This window comes from Hyaena hyaena, unplaced genomic scaffold (assembly GCF_003009895.1).
Source record: "Hyaena hyaena isolate Hyena2069 unplaced genomic scaffold, ASM300989v1 scaffold_81, whole genome shotgun sequence".
In the NCBI taxonomy this organism is placed as follows: Eukaryota; Metazoa; Chordata; class Mammalia; order Carnivora; family Hyaenidae; genus Hyaena; species Hyaena hyaena.
In genome coordinates, this window is record NW_024080714.1 from 387,752 (window position 1) to 410,394 (window position 22,643).

General features: G+C 42.1%; 1 protein-coding gene across 7 annotated transcripts in view; it reads right to left on the minus strand.

Moving 5' to 3' along the window:
* ARID1B (AT-rich interaction domain 1B) overlaps window positions 1-22,643 on the minus strand; it is a 443,851-nt gene that overhangs the window by 177,735 nt on the left and 243,473 nt on the right. For 4 of the 7 annotated variants that reach the window (XM_039234079.1, XM_039234077.1, XM_039234080.1 and 1 more), the window contains exon 5: window positions 328-369. The exons of the other annotated variants lie outside the window; for them this stretch is intronic. In XM_039234079.1, the coding sequence (XP_039090010.1) occupies window positions 328-369 (42 nt within the window). The remainder of the gene's footprint in view (window positions 1-327; window positions 370-22,643) is intronic. 7 annotated transcript variants of the gene reach the window in all.

Sequence of the window (22,643 nt, forward strand, 5' to 3'; positions counted from 1 at the left end):
AGACCCGTCGGTGGTGGCTATTGCAGTCCCAACCTGCGGGCCACTCAGTAAGTAAATCCTGTTCCATGGCTACTTCCAACTTCAAAGTCAACTGCTACTAATCGAAACACTTGGTCTCCTGTACTTATATTCTAGACAACAAAGAAAGAAGGTGAAGAAAATTCTACCACAGTCTAATTGTAATCACAAGTGAGCGGAAACCTTAAACTGTGGAAGAGTTTAAAAACTCTGCATTTGATAATAAAAACAAATCCTATCCGTTGAGCCTTCCAATGCACTTAGGGGAGCTGATGGGACTTGTACAGTAAGCTACGTCAGACTACACACCTTGAGTCCAAAGGCGGTATCCTCCGAGGTCAAGACTTCAACCTGAAATCATAAGGAAAACATAATTTAGGCACTCTCGAAAATGTTCTTTGAGTCTAGCCAGACACCAGAGCACGGGCATGGCCTGGAACCAAGAGTTTGGAGAAAACTGGGGTGCAACTGACGCCAGGCATCAAGAAAGATGGATCTGGGATTCTCTTCGAGAGTCAGTTGGGTCAAAATCCAGGTCATTGCCCTGGGTTCCATTTTTGTAACAGGGTGAAGCTCCTATCAAATTAATCTACTTGCCCTCACACTGATGTGGTGGTAGGAGTCCCTCAAAATGATCGGGGACATTGGGAAAATCACCTTTCTCAGTTCAAGCACAAGATGTTGTGTATACTTTTAGATCTTTTATGGACAGTGAGGGGAAAGTTATGCTTTGTAAAGCAATTTCATCATTGCTGTGAAGCTGCTAAGTGAGTTCTTGTTCCGCTCACATCGGAGTGGGCAGTCCCGGGTCTCTGGAATCCTGCAGAGCAAGGCGGCCTGAAAGCAGCACTCAGGGAAAGGCAGGCCGAGTCTAAGCAACAAGTTGTGAAATGATGGCAGAACTTCAAAACCGCCCGTCAGTCTTGTGCGTGAGAAGACAGAGCTCATTAACATGGATTTAAAAAGCCTCATGGAACAAGACGTGTATTGATAATTACTGTTTTTTAAACATAATTATTCAGCCTGGTGTGTAAAGCTTTACTTTGACTACTACAAAGTTCCAACATAGGATGGAAAAGAGCAAGGAAAGAAGGCAATAGGAATCTTTTTAAATGTCTGCAGGAGACAGCGGGGCTGGGGCAACACATCGGACTAGCAGGTTCACTGTGCGTTCTTAACCCTTTAAAGCTAGGCCTTTGTGGTGGGTGTTTAAGCGGAAGGTGCGCGGACCTATCCAATGGGTCTTGCTATCAAACTAAATTGGATTCTTCCCTTGACGAAAGGAAACACAGAGAGGAAGACCATTTCAATCAGACTGTCATCCGGCAGAGGGGTCAAAAAAGAAATTGTATTCTCCAACTGCTTCACCGAAAGTGACGCTCACCCAGCACCTGGCACCTAACAGAGACTCGGGCACAAAGCAAGAGAAACACACGGTTACCAAGTGAGAAGATGACCAGACTCGTTTTGATGAAAACCATATGTTGCCGATACCAAATGTGAAATGTTGGATCAAGTATGGTACAAAATCATTATAAGATTCACTGACAGCATGTCTGTTTACACTTTGATTTCCAAAGCTAATTGTTAGATTCAGAAGCAAGGTCTTATTATAGACTTTGCTTAAGGGGCTAGGGGTGGGGGTGGGGGGTGGGGAGACGCAACAGCTATTGGCAATTTACATATGTTTGAATTTCCTAAGTCCTGTCTTTCACAACACTAGATTACTAACATCAAATATTTTCACATTAAAACTTCTAATCGACAGTGAAGACTTTAGTTAAAGGCAAAGGACAAACAACATAATTGCTGAATCTTAACTAGTGTAAAGGCTATATGACATTTACTCTTAAATTATACACATAAATCACAGCTGCATACATTAATGTTAGGTATATTCACCTTTGGTGTGATATTTTAATATCCAATTACTTTCAAAATGTATTAGAAGTTTAAATCTACAAAAACACATCCTCAAGTGGGTTCTGTGTTTGCTTAACATATTATATAAAAAGCCAAAGTAGCAAGAAAATTTAATAGCAAATAGAAATCTATTTAAAGATATGGCTTCAATATATTTGACAACTTGAGATATCAGCGAACCAAAGCTTTCAAGTGGAATTTAGGGACTGTCCACGTGGCTCTGTCAGTAGACAGAGACGAAGACAGACCTTGGAGACCTTGGAGGAAGGAGGTGGATCTCAAAAGGTCAGCCTCCTCCTCCACCTCAGATTCTATCTCCAGGAGGGCTGAAGAGGTCTGCAATTCCTAAGTATTAACCAATTTAGTTAAACCAACTTGAAAAGTATATATTTTTTTAATTCGAAAGCACTGTGGTTTAAATACATGTGCGTGACAGCTCTCCTGAGCTGTATTTTAGGATTTCCTTTATATTTTGTTTCTGCTTCTGAAAGGTTTTATATTTTAATACCAACATAAAAACAACTGATTTAAAAACCATGAAATAAACTTCTATTTAATAAAAGAGAAAGATCAATGTCATACAAAGGTTTTCCTGTTGGATCGAAGAACATTTTTACCTAAGTTGGAAGGAATCCCCCTCTAGTGGGAGTAAGGGAGTATTTCAACCTTCAGATACAATTTTCAGGTAGCAGTCATTAAACGTAACTGTCAGCAGAAATCTGCTGAGTTTTTTCCTTTTGTCAATTTAAATCTTCTAAAAAAGAAAATAATTTTATATTTCACAAGCCTCAAACACCTATAATTCCTATACATATACTAGAAGTAGATTTGTGGGGTTTTTTAATGTTTTATTTATTTCTGAGAGAGAGAGAGAGAGAGAGAGAGAGAGAGAGANGAGAGAGGGGGGGGGAGAGAGAGAGAGAGAGAGAGAGCAGGGGAGGGTCAGAGAGAGAGGGAGATACAGAATGTGAAGCAGGCTCCAGGCTCTGAGCTGGCTGCCAGCACAGAGCTTGAAGCGGGGCTCGAACCCACGAACAGTGAGATCATGACCTGAGCCCAAGTTGGACACTTAACCGACTCAGCCACCCAGGCGCCCCAAAGTAGCTTTGTGTTTATCTGATGGGATTTTAGTTACTAACCAGCCATTATCACCCAGTTTAATTTGGCTGTAAAGTAGTTACAATTTGAGGTTAAAACAGAAGTGTACAACTGGAAAAAATTAGTGCATCTCCGTGGAAAGACTCAGTAATGTATTGGGAAGAGAGAATGCTGACCGTTTACCTCTACCTGACTCATTAACAGTCTTTCTGGATATTTGCTGCATGCAAATCATTGGGTTTAGTGCTACTGTAAGAGAGAAAAAGTGACAGATTTTACTCTGGTACTAATGCCTGAATGAAATGTATTTAAACATTCATTTAAAAACTAAATTCATATTCAGAAAAGGCCCGATGAAATTATTCACGGTGTCATTTTTCTGTTTAAACTTTGGTCGGCGGGTGGGGGGGGGGGTGGTGAATTTTAAACTGGCAGTATTATAAAAACCACCCAGGAAAAAAAAGGTCCCAGGTTTTACCCACTGAAAAATTAGGCCACCTTCGCCAGTGTTCTCCTCTGCACAGACGCTGTAACGAGTGCAAAGACAGAGGACCCTGATGGGAGGGCAGCTGCGAAAGTTGTCAGGGGGTCCAGAGCTCCAGGTGTGACGGGCTGGGAGCAGGCTAGCAGAGCAGAGGCTTCCTAAGACCCAGGTAAGGCCCCTTCCAGTAAATCACACAGTTTCAAATGATGCTACAATCAAGTCTTTGTAACACCAGTGGCGAAACGGGTTCCGTCCGTAGGGAACTTTGAAAATCACCAGAGGAGTTCGGCAGTGGGACAAAAGCCTTACAGCACTCTGTGCAGCACAAAAAATCCTTCGGGTGGCTTCTCTCTCTCCTGAGTAGCCTCTTAAGCCCTACCTCCACCAAAATTAAAGCAAACCACTTTAATGTCCAGTCATTCAATCAAGAAAATCAAGAAAACGTGAATTCATGAATTTGGAAGTGAAACAGGTTGTACTTTTCTTTCTTGAATCACTTCTGGAGTCCTATCTATCTACTTTCACCTCGAAAGCAGACAGTACAAAAAATCTGGCAGCGTTTCCACTGAAGTAAAACTATGTAAAAAGTATGTCCCATTTTAATAAAAACATCTTCCCCGCTAAAGTCAGGATCATGCTGTCACCATGATGATTTATAAATGTATATAAAGAATCTCATTCATAATCAAAAGAATGCCAATCCAAACTCCTAACATTATTCTATTTTTCTCACTACAGATTACCAAGATTAAAAAGGTTGCTTAATTACAATGCTGACAAAGGTGTGGGAAAACACATCACAGCCTTGCACTGATTATGAGGACAAATGTTGGAATAAAGTGCAATTTAGCAGTATCCATCAAAATGTGTATGCACATGATTAAGTGTTAAACCAGTAATTCTGATAGTCAAGTTGAAAAATATTTACCTAATGATTTATCTGAGTTGTTTGTAACAGGAAAAAGCTGAAAATATCCAGGAACCAAATGACTGTCAACACGGGAGTGTTTAATAAGTTATCACACAGCCAAGCAATAGAATACTATACTGCTGTTAAAAAGGAGGTACCTCTGTGTGCAGATAAGACTTCTATGATATTAAACATTAAGTGAAAAGATTCAGAATCATGTGCACAGTAAGGTAACGTTTGTATTTTTTTAAGTGGGGTGGGTTATACGCTTGATTTACTTGGACCACTTCTGGATATGCAAGAAACACATCAGTGATTACCTTAAGGGAGAGAACTTATTTTTCGCTGTAGTTTGCCTTACGATGTTAAGAATTCTTTTTGTCACGTGCATGTGTTTCTTGTTCAATTAAAAGTAGTTAACAGAATAGGCCCATAACATAAAAATTGTCCAATGTCAATAATAATCACAGAAATGTAAGTAAAGGCCATAATCTATTTGCTAGAGAACCTATCTTTATGGTCTCATGTGTGACCAAATGTTTATAAATTATGAAGTGTGTGTACTATGCCATTATTTGAAAAAAATGACAAATGAGGAAGAAAATGTACAAAAATATGGGATGGCGGTTAAATGAAGTATGGTATTTCATATGGCAGACCATTGCATAATCATAAAAACTCACATTTCATGACATATTTTATAACATAAGAGAACATGTATAACATGTTAAATTTAAAAAGTGGGATTAAAAACAGAAATTTGACATTATAAATATTCAAGTCTATCCATTTGTTTCCTTCATGCTTTCTAGAATGTGTGCTGTGCTGGGAAATGTCTTCCCCCACCCCAGGATTTTTTCCATATTCATTCATGTTTTCTTTTAATATGTTTGACTTTCATTTTTTACATTTAAATATTTGATCCATCTATAATTTATTTTGAAATAACAAGGGGAAGAGGTGACTCGGTTTTAATTTTCCATTTGAATAACTATGGTGCAGAATAATCCATTATGTTCTCCAGTGATGGGAGATACCATATCTTTACCGTAATTAAACATTAAAATGACATAAATTTTGCCTCCAGTTCCAGGTAGGGATGAGAAGAGCAAAATTACCGGTGAGGTATTCAACCTAAAGGGAGATGAGTGGGAGTTGAGGGGAGGAGAATGATGATAATCAACAAGAGCACGACTGAATTTGCAGTCATGGTATCTGTCCACACGTAAATCACTAAGAATTCAGATGCTCTTGAAAAAAGAATTTTTGCCTAGATTGGTGTTTGAGGAATAAAAACTCTGTCCCACTTAAAAGACTGCTGTGCCTGCTTTGGCTGGACGGGAAAGAGCGATATACCATTAAGGAGAAGCAGCCATTAACAAATAAACTGCTCTCCAAAACCGTGTCCCCATATTGACGAGAACTGCAGGTCAGGATGGGCCCCTGGGCCCCCCGCCCCCTCCCCCATCACATTCACAAATACATCGCAGTGAACACGGGGTTGCAAAGTGTTTCCTTTAGCATAAAGCAAGGAAGCTGTTTTGTCTTCTTCTTTCTTATTCTTGCTTGTTAGTCCTACTTTTACTTTCATTATCATCTTACTTTTCTGTAATCCATTGAAAAAACCAACACTTCAGAAAACCACGCAAAAACCTGCCAGCGGTCTCCTCGGATTAATTCCCCTCATTCTCCTTATTAGCATGTGCAGGCCACATGACAGCTCAAGGACACAGCTTGCTGAAACCGCTCGGTGTTTGTTAGCCACTAAGAGAACGCACAATGGCGCCTTCTACTGCTCAGTGGTGCCGAGTAGAACCTCCATTCTCCGAATGTATTTCAAATGAACTAAAAACCTGTCTCTGGTTAGGGAACCAGTAAATATTAATAGCGATGCTAAATTTCATCTATGCAGCCAAAGAGCATTTTTGTTATACTTAATATAGCGTAATATGATTTCAAGACAAACAATGGATAGGATATAATTATGCTTTTGACTCCCAAGTGCTATGCTCCCATTATCTTCTATACTAGGATGCTGGCGGTGTCTTCATATCCTAGGCTATTAAATTTAAAACAAAAGTTGTCACCATTATGGTCACACTCCTCTTTCTAATTAGGTTCTCTAACTGAGTGAGGATACCTTCACTTGTGATTTACAAAGCAATCACAAACTCATGATGGCTCAGAGAAAAAAAGACCTTGAGTGTGGAACAGAGTGTGTGAAAACAGCCACCACTATGCAATGTGACTTTACAGCCCCTTCCACTAAAAGGTGGAATCCATTTCTCTACTCCTTTAAGCTGGGCTGGGCATGTGATTTGCTTGGATCAACAGAATGTAGCTACAGAATCATACTGTACCACTTCCAAGTCTAAGACTCAAAAGGCAAAGCATACTTAAAATCACTCTCTTGAAAGTCAACCAGCTACCATGTGAACAAGCTCAGACTAGTTTGTTGGAGGACACGATGGTTCTGTTACCACATCACCCTAGCCAAGAGCCAGTCAACTCCAAGAAGCAGAGCCACTTAGCTGATCAGGAGCTGACTTGGGAGAATGAGCTCAGCAGAAACCAGAACAACTCAGGCTCAGACCAAATTGTCAGACTGTAGGATGGTGAGCTAAATAAATGGCGGCTGTCCCAAGCACCAACTTAGGGGTTCGTCTGTTGCACAGGAAAAGCTAACGAATGCACCGTACGACTCTACACCGCAGAGCTCTCTGTGTCCTACATGTGCGGGCAGAGTTCCAGGCAATGATGTTGTGACGGTAAAGGCCGTTCCGAGAGCTGTTAGGGATCTACACAGCCAAGTCCACCTCCATCTCCACTCCCAACTTGAAGTTTTCCAAGATCATAATCCCGTCTGAATTCTTTACTGTGGTCCACAGGCAGTTGGACAGGAGCGCTCCTGCTTTGTCTCACTCATCTCCGGTCCCACCTCTGTCCCTCCAGGCACAATGTTTCAGTGACACCAGCTGCCTTTCTGCTCCCACGAATGGCCCTTTCTTACATCAGGGCCTCTGTACTCGCTGTTCCCTCTTCCTGGAATGCTCTATACCACATCTTCCCACCTTTGGTCCCCTTCATAACACTCCCACTTTGGTTTAAAGGTCGCATCCTTAGAGAGCCTCTCTTCCTGTCCTGCATTACCAGCTGAAATTTCATTGTCCATCCCTTTATTAAATGTAAATGCCACAATTTATCTATACCATGGAATACTCCATGGCAATGAGAAAGAATGAAATCTGGCCACGTGTAGCAACATGGATGGACCTTGAGGGTGTTATGCTGAGCGAAATAAGTCAGGCAGAGAAGGACACATACCATATGTTTGCACGTATAGGAGGATTAGGAGGAACTTAACGGAGGACCGTGGGGGAGAAGAAGGGAGGAAAGTAGTTGGGGAGAGGGGGGGAGGCAAACCATGAGAGACTCTTGAATGCTGACAAAAACTGAGGACTGATGGATGTGGGGGGGAGGGGGGGGATGGGCATGGAGGAGGACACTTGTGGGGATGAGCACTGAGTGTTATGTGGAAACTAATTTGACAATAAACTGTTTGTAAAAAAAAAAAAAAAATGTAAATGCCACAAAAGCGGGACCACTTGTCTCATTCACGGCTGTATGTTTCCTACCTACAAAGTGCCGGGCACAGAGTAGCAGCTTAAGTACTGTTTTTCCCCCCTATGTATACACATGAATGGTTTAAAAACCAGGACACCACGAGAGGGCGCCAGGGTGGCTCCATCTGTTCAGTCTTGATTTCAGTGCAGGTCATGATCTCACAGCTTCATGAGTTCGAGCCCCATGTCTGGCTCTGCACCCATAGTGTGGAGCCTGCTCGATTCGCTCTCTCTCCTCCTCTCTGCCCCTCCCCACTCATGCTTTCTCTCTCTCCCAAAGTAAATAACTAAAAAAAAAAAAAAAAGACTTAAGCATTTATTTTAAAAAAACAAAACAAAACTGTAACAACATCAGAGCACCTGGGTGGCTCAGTAGGTTGAGCATCCAACTTCGGCTCAGGTTATGATCTCGCAGCCCGTGGGTTCGAGCCCCGCATCAGGCTCTGTGCTCACAGCCTGCTTCAGATTCTGTCTCCCTCTCTTTCTCTGCCCCTCCCTTACTCATGCTCTCTGTCTCAAAAATTAATTTAAAATATTTTTTAAATACCCAGTTTTACTATATTTGGTGATACATATGCATTTCTTTGATGCATCCGTCTCTCTAGCAATAGTAAATTTGAAACTCCTTTCAACAATCCGTTTTTAATTGATGGCAATGAAGGGTGTACTCAAAGATAAGACTCTTTTCTCCCTACTCTTGAATTAAAACATAATGATTCTCTTAAAATTGTACTGTGCTAAGAAATGACAATAGAAATGTTTTACAAAGGATGAATACAGTTCCAAAACTTTCCAAATTTAATTTTTAAAAGTAAATTTTAGCTTTGCACAAATATAGAAGATGGTTAAGAACGCCCTACCCATGCTGCAGGTCATACTGTGGAGACCGTCAGGCGTCAATTCTCCTGGCGAGTACTGACACTAGCAGGCTTCCTTGGGCACAGAACCACCCCTACTCCACAGTGGATTCCAGTACACAGAGTGCAATACGAGGTCAAGTGTAACCACGTCAGTTACATGACCAACGTATTTGTAGACTTGGAGACACTCAGAGCGCTATGCCTAAAAACATCACATGTATAAAGTCAATCAATTCTATACTGCCAGTGTTTATCAGGAAACATGGGCTATGGATTCATGAATATTTTGATCGATGCGTAGGTATGTATTTATGACTTTATTTAGCTTTCCTAATAGAAAACACGTGTATACAATAATGCAAATTTGTAAACAAAACTTTTGAAAAACAGATCATACTTTCAATAAAAGCAATGCTTTCATATTCACCTTTAGATCTCTCTGGAAATCATATTTTATTAAAGTAGAAAATACATGTACAGTAAAATACTAATTATTTGTTATAGTATCATTTCCGTATGATCACCTTCCATATGATGAAGTATCTGTATACTTCAAGTTAACATCTACTTCTTGGTAAGATTTCCTATACTTATTCATAACTTCTAGGAGGTTTGATGAAGGAAAATATAAAAGCTACAGGTGTCCAGGTAGTTCAGATATTAAACTTTTGAACACTAAGTGGTAGTTTATCTAAACTTTATAAAAATTGAGGTAATACTATTATCTCATCTCCCATTATATCACACTCATTGTGAATTGTCATAATTCAATGCCATTTTAAACAATACTTCCCTGTTACCCAAGTATATACTCATTCATATATAAATTGAGATAAAAATTTATCAAACTTACTATACTGTATTTACAATAGAATTTGATGCATTCAAATGCTCTAACACCATAAGCCAATAATACAAATTCTTTTTTTCTAGTTACCTTTTGTAAAGAGGAAAATTTCACGTTTTGAAAATAACCGGATAAACCTACTAAGGTAAAAAGATTAGAAATTTGGCCAACGTATTATTTGGCCCTAGTTAACCCCTGTCCCAATCCTACCCACCTAGTTAAGGGAGGCTCAGAAAAGCAAGTTGAAAGTTGTTATAAAATCAGTAGGTGGAAGAGGCCTTGCGGACAGGCTGTGGAAACCCAAAGGAAAGGCCACGTGCAAGTGTCAGTGTGTCTAAGGGGAGGGGTGCAACAAAGAGGACTTAAATGGGTCAGATTAGAATGAAAAGGTGTTTTAAAAACAAAAATACTTTTAGATCAACAAATTAAATTTCCATGACTGGCCCCGAATGGCTGTTTGTACATTATTAACTTGATTACGGGTCACTGGTTTCTTTTTCTGCTGCCCTCTCCCCTGTCCACATGTCCCTGCCCCCAGCTTAGTCACCAGGGTCTGCGTGTATGAAAAACGACAGGTGTTAAGAAGCTTCTTTTTTACCCTAAAACACTTCTACATACCAAAATACACACCGAGTTTTAAAACACTGGAATAGGGCTTAAAACCACACTTTGACTGCCATGCATCTTTAATGCTTTTCAAAATTTAAATTAAATCCTTTAGGGCTCTCTTGATTATCAAGCTGGAACAGAAAGACAACTCAGTAAAAGAGACGAAAGAGAACATAAGGTTAGCTATACTTAAATTTAGCCACAAGCTTTTTACCTTTTACCTTACAGCTGTTTTAGATGGGACATATTTTGAAGAATCTACAGATCTAATTAGGTAAACCAGTGACTGCAAAACTAAGACAGAAGTCTCTAGGGAAGCCAACCGCTTTTCAATTCTTTTCTTAGTTCCCTTAAGTGGCATTGGACCAAAAAAGCTAACCTAAACTGCCCCCCCCCAGCCCCCACTAATCATGTCACCTCCTTTGTTCCGGCACAGACAGCCTTATCTGCTAAGGGCAACATTAACAAAAGTTTTAAGCCAAGAGCCTAAGTCTGTGAAGGAAACTGAGGCTAGTACCGAAAGTTCTGGAAGAGGCAAATGAAGAAAGAAAGAGCTGAAGTTTTCAAGGCAAGTAACTGTCAGTCAGCACACTGCTACTAGACGCAGCCCCCTCTTCCTCTCTCCAAATCTTCTAACAAAAAATTGTACGAGAAAAAGAGGAAGCCTTCAAAAAATTGGTATTGGTTGTGTGAAAAAGTTTTGCCCCTGAGTTCACTGGAATGCTGTTTCGAGTTCGGACTTGTTTGATATTAATCTTCGAGAATAAACATAAAGGACCCCTGTCTAAAGAATCTAGAGTCTTCCAACAGTCGAAAAATATTGATAATTCAGGAGACGGACACTTTAGAAGAGAAGGAAAGTCAGGGAGATAATTACAAAAACACTCATCTGCTCACTTGAGAACTGGCGTCTGAGGACACGAGGGACAAAGGTTAGGCTGGCAGCTGCGACAGAAACCTGCGTCGGCACAGCTGTGGACAAAGCCTGGCCGGAAGAGGAAGCGAGGCACCATGCTTGGGACGCTCATCTGCACCTGCTTCATTAAGAAAAACCACCTCCTATCAAGAGGCATGTTTTGACATGACACAGTAAAGTCACTTTCTAAAATACCAGTGGTATGATTACAGTGCTCCCCTGAAAAATAAAGTGCTGAGGAAGAATCCTTTGATTCCACTGTAGATAGCAATGTTCTATAGCCCCCACCCCCGCCAAAAAAGGTAATTTGTGTAGAAACAAACGATGAGAATGGAATCTTTTTTTTTTTTAATATTTTTATTTATTTCTAGGAGAGAGAGAGAGAGAGAGAGAGAGAGAGAGACAAAGTGAGCAGGGGAGGGTCAGAGAGAGAGGGAGACACAGACTCTGAAAAAGGCTCCAGGCTCTGAGCTGGCAGTTAGCACAGAGCCCATCGCGGGGCTCGAACCCATGAACCGCGAGATCATGACCTAAGCGAAAGTCGGACGCTTAACTGACTAAGCCACCCAGGCGCCCCCGATGAGAACTGATTCTTAAAAATAATCTATTTGCAGCAAAATAATAGGGCCACTTTGGAAAGGGGACTGGCAATTTCTGATAAGGTATAAGTAATGCTACCACATGATCCAGAAATCCCACTTCTAGGTCTTTCTCAAGAGAGATGGAAACATGTTCACATGAAAGTGTGTATGAGAATATCTATTGAATATTTATTCATATTTGTCAAAAAATGCAAGCAATTCAGAGGTCTATCAATTAGTGAATGGATAAACAAAACTACATACCATATCCATGTAATGAAAAAGTACTCGCCAACAAAAAAGAAATTAACTGAATATGAATGAATCTCAAATATGTTACGCTAAGTAAAAGACGCTAGATTCAAAAGGTTACCTACTGTATACTTTCATTTCTGTAACATCTTACAAAGGGCAAATCTACCGGGGAAGAAAACAGACCAATGATTGCCTGGAGGTGGGTAAGGAGGGAGGGCCTGTAGTATAAAGGGGAAAAGGAAGCTTTTTAGGGTAACAAAAATGTCCTATTACAACTGCTCACAGATTCTGTGAGAATACTATTCTTAGATATTATCTGGTTTTGCATTTCACGTTGTAGTAATTCATGGTACTCAGAAAATGTTACCTTTTCCAAACATGCAGACGAGAACTAAAGTAACAAACATTCCATAGTTTGTCATCCTCAAAATGCCTTTGATTTTCATTGCATTGTACACTTTTTTTGTTTTGCTCTGTTTGATAAAGTGTTCTAGGTCGCAGAATTGAAATTTTCAGTTGATAATTTCTACAGATTTCTGACTAATCTCAGAACTGCCAGATTCTTCTTTGGAGTGGGAGGGAAGTTTGAGGTTTTCGAAATTTTTTAAACAGGTAGAAACAACTACATGTTGTTTTTTCTAAGCTAGAAAGGAATCATATGTCTAACAAAAGTATTTGGTTATTTACTACAATTGCCTATAATTTGAACCCCAACATGAAAACTAGCCAATTAACTTAAAATCAAAACTACAGTCAACATGAAAGCTAAAGTAGTATGTACAGGTTCAGACATGAAAATATTATGTAAGCTTTGAGTCAAAGCTACAGCCAACACAACAGCTAACGTTGTATGTCCAAGTTCAGACAAGAAAACATTATAAGACCTTCCAATGTGAAGCACGATACTTCCCTCTTCATAACAGTCCTTTCATTCGTAGCTCAGAGATCTTGAAGTTCAACTTTTAGAATTCAAACCTTGGAAAACTCTTAAAAGACTACATATTTATATTTGTTTGCTAAGTCAGCCCCAATAAGTCTAGAAGATGTAGGAGAAAAGTCGGAGTTACTGAACTTCTACAGTGAAACTACTTTCTAGAAGTACCAAAAGCTTGAAATATGGCCTCAAAGTTGAAAAGCTGGAATTTTAATGTCTGAAATGTCTACTCTCAATAGGTTCTTTTACCATTTGTTATTAAGCAGACTCAGTTTTGTTCATACAAAGCTTTTTTTTTTTTTCAAAATGAGGCTTCTGAAATAAACAGTGTACACCAAATTTGAAAAGAAACTAGCTACTTGTTTTATTTGTTGCGTTTCATTTATCTATGTCACGATTAATCAAAAATTTATGAACAATTTTGGCCAAGTATTTCTAATCAATTTAAGTTTTGTCTAGACCAATGGTTCTCAACCAGAAACAATTTTGTGTGCCCACTCCTGCCCTAATCTAGGGGACACCCAACAATATCCAGAGACATTTTTGTCCATCACAACTGAGGTGGGGGGATGGGGTTACCCCAGGTGTCTAGTGGGTAAATTCTACAATGCACAGGGTACAATGCGCCCAGGTGGCTTATCTGGTTGACCATCTGACTCTTGATTCCGGCTCTGGTGGTGATCTCACAGTTCCTGAATTCAAGCCCCACTTGGGGCTTTGTGCTGACAGCACAAAGCCTGCTTGGGAGTCTCTCACTCCCTTTCTGGCCCTCCCCCACTCACACTGTCTCTCTTTTTCTCCAAAAAAAAAAAAAAAAAAAAAAAGATATTATGATGCACAGAATAGCCTCTTCACAAAATGAATGATCAGGCCCCAATTGTCAATAGTACCAAGGTTGAGAAACCCTGGTCTAGACATGGAAAATCCCGGCTACTAATAATTGAAAAGCCTAAGAAAAGAAAGATCCTGACTCAACTCTTTTCATTAAGAGGAATACTAACAGTGCTGGGGCTGAAAGCTATCTCAGGTGTAGAAACAGTTAATTAAACTGCCTCATCATTGTGTTCACCATAGAAGGGCTACAGAAACAAGGGTCACAAGGCAAAGTATGGTTTAAGTAAAATGCTGTAAAACAAATTTTTCCTCCAGGAAGAAGCTCTCAAGTTCAGTGACAAATGAATTCTCAAGTTCAAGCAAATAAAACTACTCGTATGAAATGAGAGCTCAATGCCATATTTTACTTTTTCTAAACGAGTTGTTACTAATTATGGTTAATACAAGTTCACTATTAAAAAAAAAGAGGAAATGGGTGAAAGTCAAAGTAATAACCTCTGAGATAACTAACTCCTGTTAACACGTGTGTATAAGCATGCATGGGCATGTTTGCATGTGTGTATTTTAGCTCTATCCAAAATCTGAATGCAAAATTAGTCCAGTCAGACATTTGTTTGAAATCTCACTTCAATTATTTACTTTCAAGAGTCCCTTTGAGAACCCTGGGGAATGTGGGTACAGGAATCTTATACTCACGAGGATGGTGGGGGTGGGGGGCAAAGCTTAACTTTAGAATTTTTCTGTAAAAAGGATGGCTAGAGCTACTACTCTTGGGAGCATGAGCATAAGTGACTACACAAATAAGGATATCTTTTGTGGATATATATAAGTATATCCAAATAAGTATATCAAACATTTATGTGGGTTAAGATTTTTAAAGTCCAAGACTTTCCAGGTAACATTAGAAAGGTAACACCTAGGGCGCCTAGGTGGCTCCGTCAGTTGAGCGTCCAACTTCGGCTCAAGTCACGATCTCATGGTTCGTGGGTTCGAGCCCCGTTTCGGGCTCTGTGCCGACAGCTAGCTCAGAGTCTGGAGCCTGTTTCTGATTCTGTGTCTCCCTCTCTCCGACCCTCCCCTGCTCATGCTGTCTCTCAGAAATAAATAAAACATTAAAAAAAGTTAAAAGAAAAAAAGAAACGTAACTCCTAGATAGAGCCTGATGTACCTATAATTTCAGATGCATTGTCACCAATGGAACGCATGTGTAGGGAGGTGCTGGTTAACTGCAAAATGAATAAATACATGTGTGGATGACAGGTGAAAATTGTTTTTGATTCAATTAACATTGTACTGTTTTCAAAATCCACCAGCTTACATGAAATAGTTTGCCCTGTTTTCTTTTCCCAATTAAACTTACCATCTCTGGTAAGTTTACTAAAACTTAAGCCTTTCCATTAATTCTATACTCACAAAGCTAAGAAGGTAAAAGTTGTCAACTCCAAACTCACAGACATAAATAAGTGTAACCACTATTACACAAGATTATAGTTCAAAACCTAAAAAGAGCTGTTAATCTCAGTCTATTTATTGGTGGACACCAATCAGGGTGTCCCCCAACATTACATTTGCTTTTCCTCCTTCCTATAATGTAGGGAGGACTAAGGATCACAACAGTACACCCTGGTATGTGACTCACCTCTTGTTAACAAACTACTCAAGGAATTTGGATTTAATTTAACTTAAATGGAACTAGCAAGTGTCATAAGTGACCACCAACTTGATTAAAGTTAGAAACATCCCTGATACAATCTATTTTTTAATTAAATCTTGTTTGCATACACGGGTAAAAATACTATGCTTATCCATCTGTACTACAAACATTATAACTTTATAAGACACAAAAGCAAATGGAAGAACATTAAAACTCCTATTCAAAGCTATTTCCCTTATAGTCTTCTAACTAATTTCTTAGTTTATCAATATTGATGTAGAGGCAGAATATAACTCAGAACTATATTCTTATAATAAATCATCAACTTAAAATTCAAGAGTTCCAAAATTAAGTTGTGTTAGCTTTAAAACTCGCCAGTTATTTTATAGCAAAGATTGGAATAGCAGAGAATTGCAACTCAGGAAAAGCAAGCCATGGCAAAACCACAGGCAAGTCCCAAGAATGAAGGAGAGGAACGTTCCTTATAAAGGAAAGTAGGAAGCTGGGGCGGGGGGCGGCTGTTCTAAAAACTAATGCGGGGGGGGGGGGGCGCCTGGGTGGCTTAGTCGGTTAAGCGTCCGACTTTTGCTTAGGTCATGATCTCGTGTTCGTGGGTTGGAGCCCCGCGTCAGGCTCTGTGCTGACTGCCAGCTCAGAGCCTGGAGCCTGTTTCAGAGTCTGTGACTCCCTCTCTCTGACCCTCCTCTGCTCACGCTCTCTCTCTCTCTCCTAGAAATAAATAAAATATTTAAAAAAAATAAAAATAAAAACTAATGCAGGGAACTGTTGGAAGTATAGGGAGGCTTTTCACGGAGTTAGGACAGTGTCTCATTGGCTGAGCTGTTGCTGCAAGAGGAGAAAAACCTTTCTTCCTCATGCGAGAAAGGTGACCTAGTAGCTAATGCAGGACGGCTTTGCTGGGTACGTTTCTTCCTACTGGGTCTGCAGTTGATCAGCACGGGTGCAGGGTGACTGCTCCCTCACTAGCCTCTGGCCTCCATATTAAAGGAAGCTTCCTTTCATTAATTTTCAGTTTTTTTGAGCATGATGGAGAGTAAGCAGAACCCCACTACCAAGTAGTAAAGTACTTATGTAAGTGCTATCAAAAGAGTAAACAGGCCTTCGGAATTATATACTGCACTGAGTGGAATAAAAGAAGTTTACAAACCAAGTGGCCATAATGGATTACTCCTAGTTAGATTAAACACATGTCTTAATTAATCTACTACAGTTTTATGTGTCATCTAGCTTAGCTGAAAATGTCTTCAACGGTGTCTAGATTGCAACATCCGACATGAAACTTCAATGAGAATGACCAATGAATGATCCCTGAGCGTTCACGACAGAGAAAGGCTGAAAAGCAGAAAGGCCATATTCCGAAATGGTTTATTAGCATTTAGTTACGATAAGAAAGCACAGGCTGGAGACAAAATTTGACCAACTTCGACTTTTTTCAGCTTTTTAAAGACTGCTGTGAGCAGGTTTTCCCGCCAAAGAAGGCTGATGAGCACGTACTTGGCCCCAGATTTTTGTACAGATGCCTGTCTAAGCAGCCCCAGCCTAGGCCGGACCGGCTCCTCACAGCTCTGATCCCCACTCCGGCCGCGCAGAGATCCAGCAGGCCTCGGCCTGGGCCTCAGGCTCCACCTGCCTACCGGCCCCGCCCTTCGCTCTCCCCTGGGGCCCGGCTCCGCATTGGAAACCTGGGCTTGGCGCTGACCCCACCCCTGCCCCGCAGCCCCGCCCCTCACCCGCGGGCCCCGCCCTGTTTTTGTCGACTGGGTTCCGAACTCGGGCCTCGCCCCAGCCAGCAGGCCCCGCCCCTCGCCCAAAGGCGCGGGTCCCACCCTGAGTTCGGCAGCCCGGGCTCCGCTCCGACACTGCCCACGCCCACAGGGCCCGCCCCCCGCCAGCTGGCACGTGACACACCCCGTTCGGTGGCCCGGCCTCGCAGCTCCCGGCCCTCCCCGGCTTGCCGGGCCTCGCCCGGCCTCCCCCGAGCCCCGCCCCTCGCCCACAAGCAAGGGCCGCACCCATCGCTTGGAGGCCTGGGCTCCGCTGCGACCCAGCGTCCGTCCTCCCCCAGCCTTCTGTGCTTTTCCACCACCAGACACTTGTTGTAATTGCGCAAAAGGAGCTGCAGCTTCACCCGGCCCTGAAGTTGGGCGGTGGTGTTTCTCCGGGGGCACGGGAAGAGGCGTGCAAGGAGCGATGCGCTGAAGGCGGCAGGGAAATAACACGCAAGCCAAACGGGAGGTTAGGGGGGCAAATGAAGCAATCTGGGGTAGAACTGTGGCTAGAAAGGGCAAAGGAAAAACGTTCTTTGCCTTCGTCAATCCAGCTGGGCCGTTTCGTTAAGATGTTGGGCTGTGTCAGCAGAAACTTCACAAAACCACGTTTGACCGTGCGCTGGGCACTGGCTGCCTAGGTGCCAGTTTCTGGCTTGCACAAGGCTGCCCAGGCGGCTGCCCGAGCTCCCCCGAAAAGGCCGGAGAGAAAGGGCCCAAGGAGCCTTGCAGTCGGGGGAAAATGGCCACGGGGGCCCAGGCGCGCGGCCGTGGCTCGGGACGAACGGCCCGGCGGGCCAGTCAGGCTGGAAGGCAGCCCTTCCGCCCCCTCCCCCCGCGCTCACAGCGCCCCGCCCCCCGCCGCCGGCCTCCGTGCGGGGGAGGGGGCGGGGCGAGGGCTGCCTGCCGGGAAGCCTGGAGCGCGGGCGGAGGGCGGAGGGCGGAGGGCGGCGCGGAGCGGTGCCTGCTGGGAGCCCGCCTCGCCAGAGCTTTGTTGCACAACCTCGCCCCGCGCCGCCCCGGCCGCTCCTCCACCGAGGCTCGCGGCGGCAGTTCCTTCCTGATCCCCGGGCTTCAAGGCACCAGGAGTTTCTGAACTTGCTAATCCATCCGCTCTCCCTCTCCCTCACCTTTCAGGTTCCTTTTTTACACTTTTCCCCTAGCCATCTGTCTCTTCCTGATCGAGCACCGAATCGGGTCGCTGGAGGTGTCATGTGCTGGACGTCGCTTGGAAAGAGGCAAATGCGGAACGGTTTTTAGTGTCTGGGGAAAATGAAAAGTAATGTTAGGGCTGCTGGCTAGAAAGGGGTCCTCTGTCCTTCAGATACTCGATACTCTCTACAAGGCTAGTCCCTGGCAACAAATAAAAGTAGATAAACTATTAGGGTGATGAATTACTAATTGCGAAGCGGAACAGGCGGCCCGGGAAGGACCGAGAAGTAGGGGCGCGCGCCGGGGCCGAGGACGGTCGCGGAGACGCAGGCCCGGCGGGGGCCGTGCTGGGAAGGGGCTCCACGCTCTGCACTAGCCAGCGGCTGGCTGCGTCTGGAAGGTCGTTGTTAGCATGTCTTTGAGGGCAGATGTTTAAAGTTTTGTTTTCCACAAAGTATCTAATTATCAAGTTCAACAAATAAGCCACGTTCTGTCACCCATTAAGGTTATATATATAATTTACAGCCACACGTGCCAGATTTTTTTTTTTTTTGGAGAAAATTAAGGAATCAAGTAGATCCTACACTGATTTAAGAAAATATGTTTTTAATGTTATTTTGAGAGAAAGAGTTTTAAGAGGGAGGGGCAGAGGGGGGGGGGGGAGAGTCCAAAACAGGTTCTGTGCTGTCACTGAGGAGCCTCACCTGGGGCGGGGGCCCCCCCCCCCCCCCCCCCCCGCAGCCTCCAGCTTAACTGACTGCACCACCCAGGCGCCCAGAAAATAATTTCTTGAGTTATAAACTGAAGGTATGTGTAAGAAGTTAATGGTTTGAAGAAAACTAAAAATAATATTTTGAGGAAATTGTTAAAAGTTTTAAATCACTGCTGTGTAATATTTTGAATCTCAAACTGAGTAAGAAAGGGCTAAAATTAGGTTTCATTGTTGTTTGTACGATAGCATTTCTCATTCAACCCTACCTACTATTTATAATTCCAACCATATCAATAACAGAAAAACACAATGGCATATATACTAAGAATTCCAACATTTACAAACTCTTATTCAAATGTTAAAGTTTGGATTAATAAGAAAAAAGATGCTTATTAAATCTATCTTAAACATCTTATTTTTTAGGTCTGATTTATAATTACACTGTCATACAACAATTTCTCCATAAAAAGGTTTGCCTATGTATCCTTTAATTTTTAGCTTGTTATATCCCTTATGAACTAGGCACCAGTGCCAGGCTGTAAAGTGTGTAAAACGATACTGTTTACAAAGTTAAAAATCAAGAATAAAGAGAACTACCCAAGTCCATGTTAGGTCTATTCATCAGTGATGAAAAGTTCAAAATTTGTTTATATTCATCCCATTTATTTTCTGAATATTACTAATTTTCTTAATATACTTTGCTAAATGGTTTTCAATTTTATTCCAAAGCTTTTTAAAACCTCAGTTATTTTCTTAAGAGAAAATTTCTTGTTATATATGCACAGTCCCCTCCCTCCTGAAAGTATCTACCTTCTCCTCCTCTCCCTCTTGCAGCTATTTTCTAGTTTTGCTGCTTTGTAGTTCTCCAAATTGTGCCCCCTGCTTGGTTGGTAGGTAGGTATATGTATGCATGCATTCAGATCAAGAGAGAAAAGGCAGGGGGAGAAAAAAAGAAAACTTAAGGGCTCTAATGAGATTTTGAGATGGTTCTGGTTTAAGTAAGGGAATGGCCGTATGTGAGTAGGCAAGCGGACACCTCCGTTTTCAACTCAGTGGGCTCAATAACAGCGTGGTTGTGTCACTAACTAGCAACTAATAAGTTTGGTTTGGGGCTGTTCGCTCTGACATGCTTGTGGGGGGTACACCCACGGAGGAGACAGCCGGCTGGCAGGAGGAAGTACAGGTTGGGGTACCTGTACTGAGGACTACAGGGCACAGAATCACAAGCAGTGAGACGACAGTTGAGTTCATGGGAGTGGATGCCTGAGCTTTTTATAGAAAAGCATATAGGATGAGATGAGAATAAACCCTCAAACGAAACCTTCAGTGAGCACACTGACATGTAAAGGATAAAGTTTCTCCTTCTTTGATGGAAGCAATAGCCAACTAGGCTAGAAATGGACCCCGGAATTGCTTTCCCTCCACATACAGGGAGAAATAGAAATTAAGAGCTTGTAGGCAGGCAAGACTACTTGCCACTGAACTGGACTCCTCCAACCAATGGCTTTCTATTCTTGGCCAAGTTTCTTACAACCTCGTTCCTCAAGTATAAAGTGAGGATGGTAATGAATGACAGCAGGTGGTTGTTATGAGAGTTAAATAACCATGACTAAAAGTTCGCTTTCCAGAGGCCTCGGTGGCTCGGTCAGTAGAGCGTCCTACTCTTGATTTCGGCTCTGGTCATGACCCCAGGGTGCACGGGACTGAGCCCTACACAGGGCTCTGTGCTGATGGTGCAGCCTGCTTGGGGGGGGGGGTGGTCTCTCTCTGCTTCTCCCTCCCCGCCCCCTCAAAATAAATAAATAAACTTAAAGTTTTTTGAAGTTTGCTTTCATCATCATCCAATCACTCACCAAATCCAGTTTTTCAGATCCATTCTAGCCTGTATTCCCATTACCACTGCCTTAGTGGAGGGTCTTATCTCTCCTTTTAAAACCTAGAATTCAGTGAGGCTGGTTTCCTTGACACCAGACTCTTTCCCACCCATTATCTTTCAAGGTGCTAGTCTTTGTCTTCGGCAAACACAGATTTGAAGGTTACTTTGCTCAAAATCCTTCAGAATATCAAGCAAACTGGGTGCAGACTCCCTACTTTGGGATAACGGGCCCTGGGGACTGGATTGCTAATCTACCCTGGGGTTTCATCTCCCTGTACTCACCCCTTCAATCACCCTCTTTGGTGACTTGTGTCCTGAATCTACTGCATTTTTTTTCAGGCTTTATTCATATTGAGCCCTTCATTCTCCCTATAATTTTGCCCTTCTGAAATCTCCATGCTTCCTTCCAACAAGACTTTCTAGATCCCCTCCCTTCAATAGAATTTACTGCATTTGGTACAATACTGGATTCTACTGATGTAATCATTTTATATGTAGCCATATATGCGTCTATTTTCTTCTTAGATGGCTGAAGGCAAGGTCCGTCCATTCTGTATTTATGTATATTATCTCACACATAAACCCCTAGAAAGTATGCTACACACAGTAAGCACTAAACTGTAGAAATTTAAAAAGAGAAATGCTGGAAATCAAACACTCTCATGCTCCAGCAATACAAATCTTCAGATTAATAAGTAGGAATAAAGTAGAGACCTGAATCTGTTTCTCGTATGTACATAGGGAATCATTCTCTTTCTCATATGTATATAGGGAACCATTTGAATAAATATCTCCAGGAAGTGGAGAATTTTCTTTATCATCATAAAAAGGAGGTGAACAGCTATTAAAGTTACAACTTATTTTTGAACATTTCTTTCCTAAAATGGTAGGTTTCCATGTTAGAAGACGTTTGGGCTCTAGACATCTGTACCACGCAGAGCCGGGGCTCTGTTCACTTTTAACTTCAAAGCACAATCTGAGAAGGTGCAGCGTTCTAAATGTGAGATCCTCTTTACTTTCGGACTGTCCTGGTCAGACTGATAAAGCTTTATTTCCAGATGAATGAGGTCTGGTCTCAGGAGAGAGACCAAAAAAGGATAAAAAGCAATCATCTAGAGGAACGTGAATTTTTATTTTACTGGAATTTCGACTAGCTCATTTCCTAAAATAACAGATACCATCTTTCTATTGGTGGATTCCTAAAAAGGTGCTAACCAATTAATTACTTTATTAAATTGGCTGCTTAAAATCCATTTTGGAACAAGGTAGAAGTAAAAATGTATTTTATAAAATCCAAGTGTCATTTTTACAGACACTAGCCGAAACGAACAGAGAGCACCTTGCCATGGTCCCCAACAGATGTTTTACTGGTTTCAAGAATTACTTTTGAGGGGCGCCTGGGTGGCTCTGTTGGTTAAGCATCCAACTTCAGCTTGGAACATGATCTCACAGTTTGTGGGTTCGAGCCCTGCATCGGGCTCTCTGCTGTCAGCACAGAGCGTGCTTCAGGATTCTCTGTCCCCTTCTCTCTCTGCCTCTCCCCTACTCATGTTTTCTCTCTGTCTCTCCA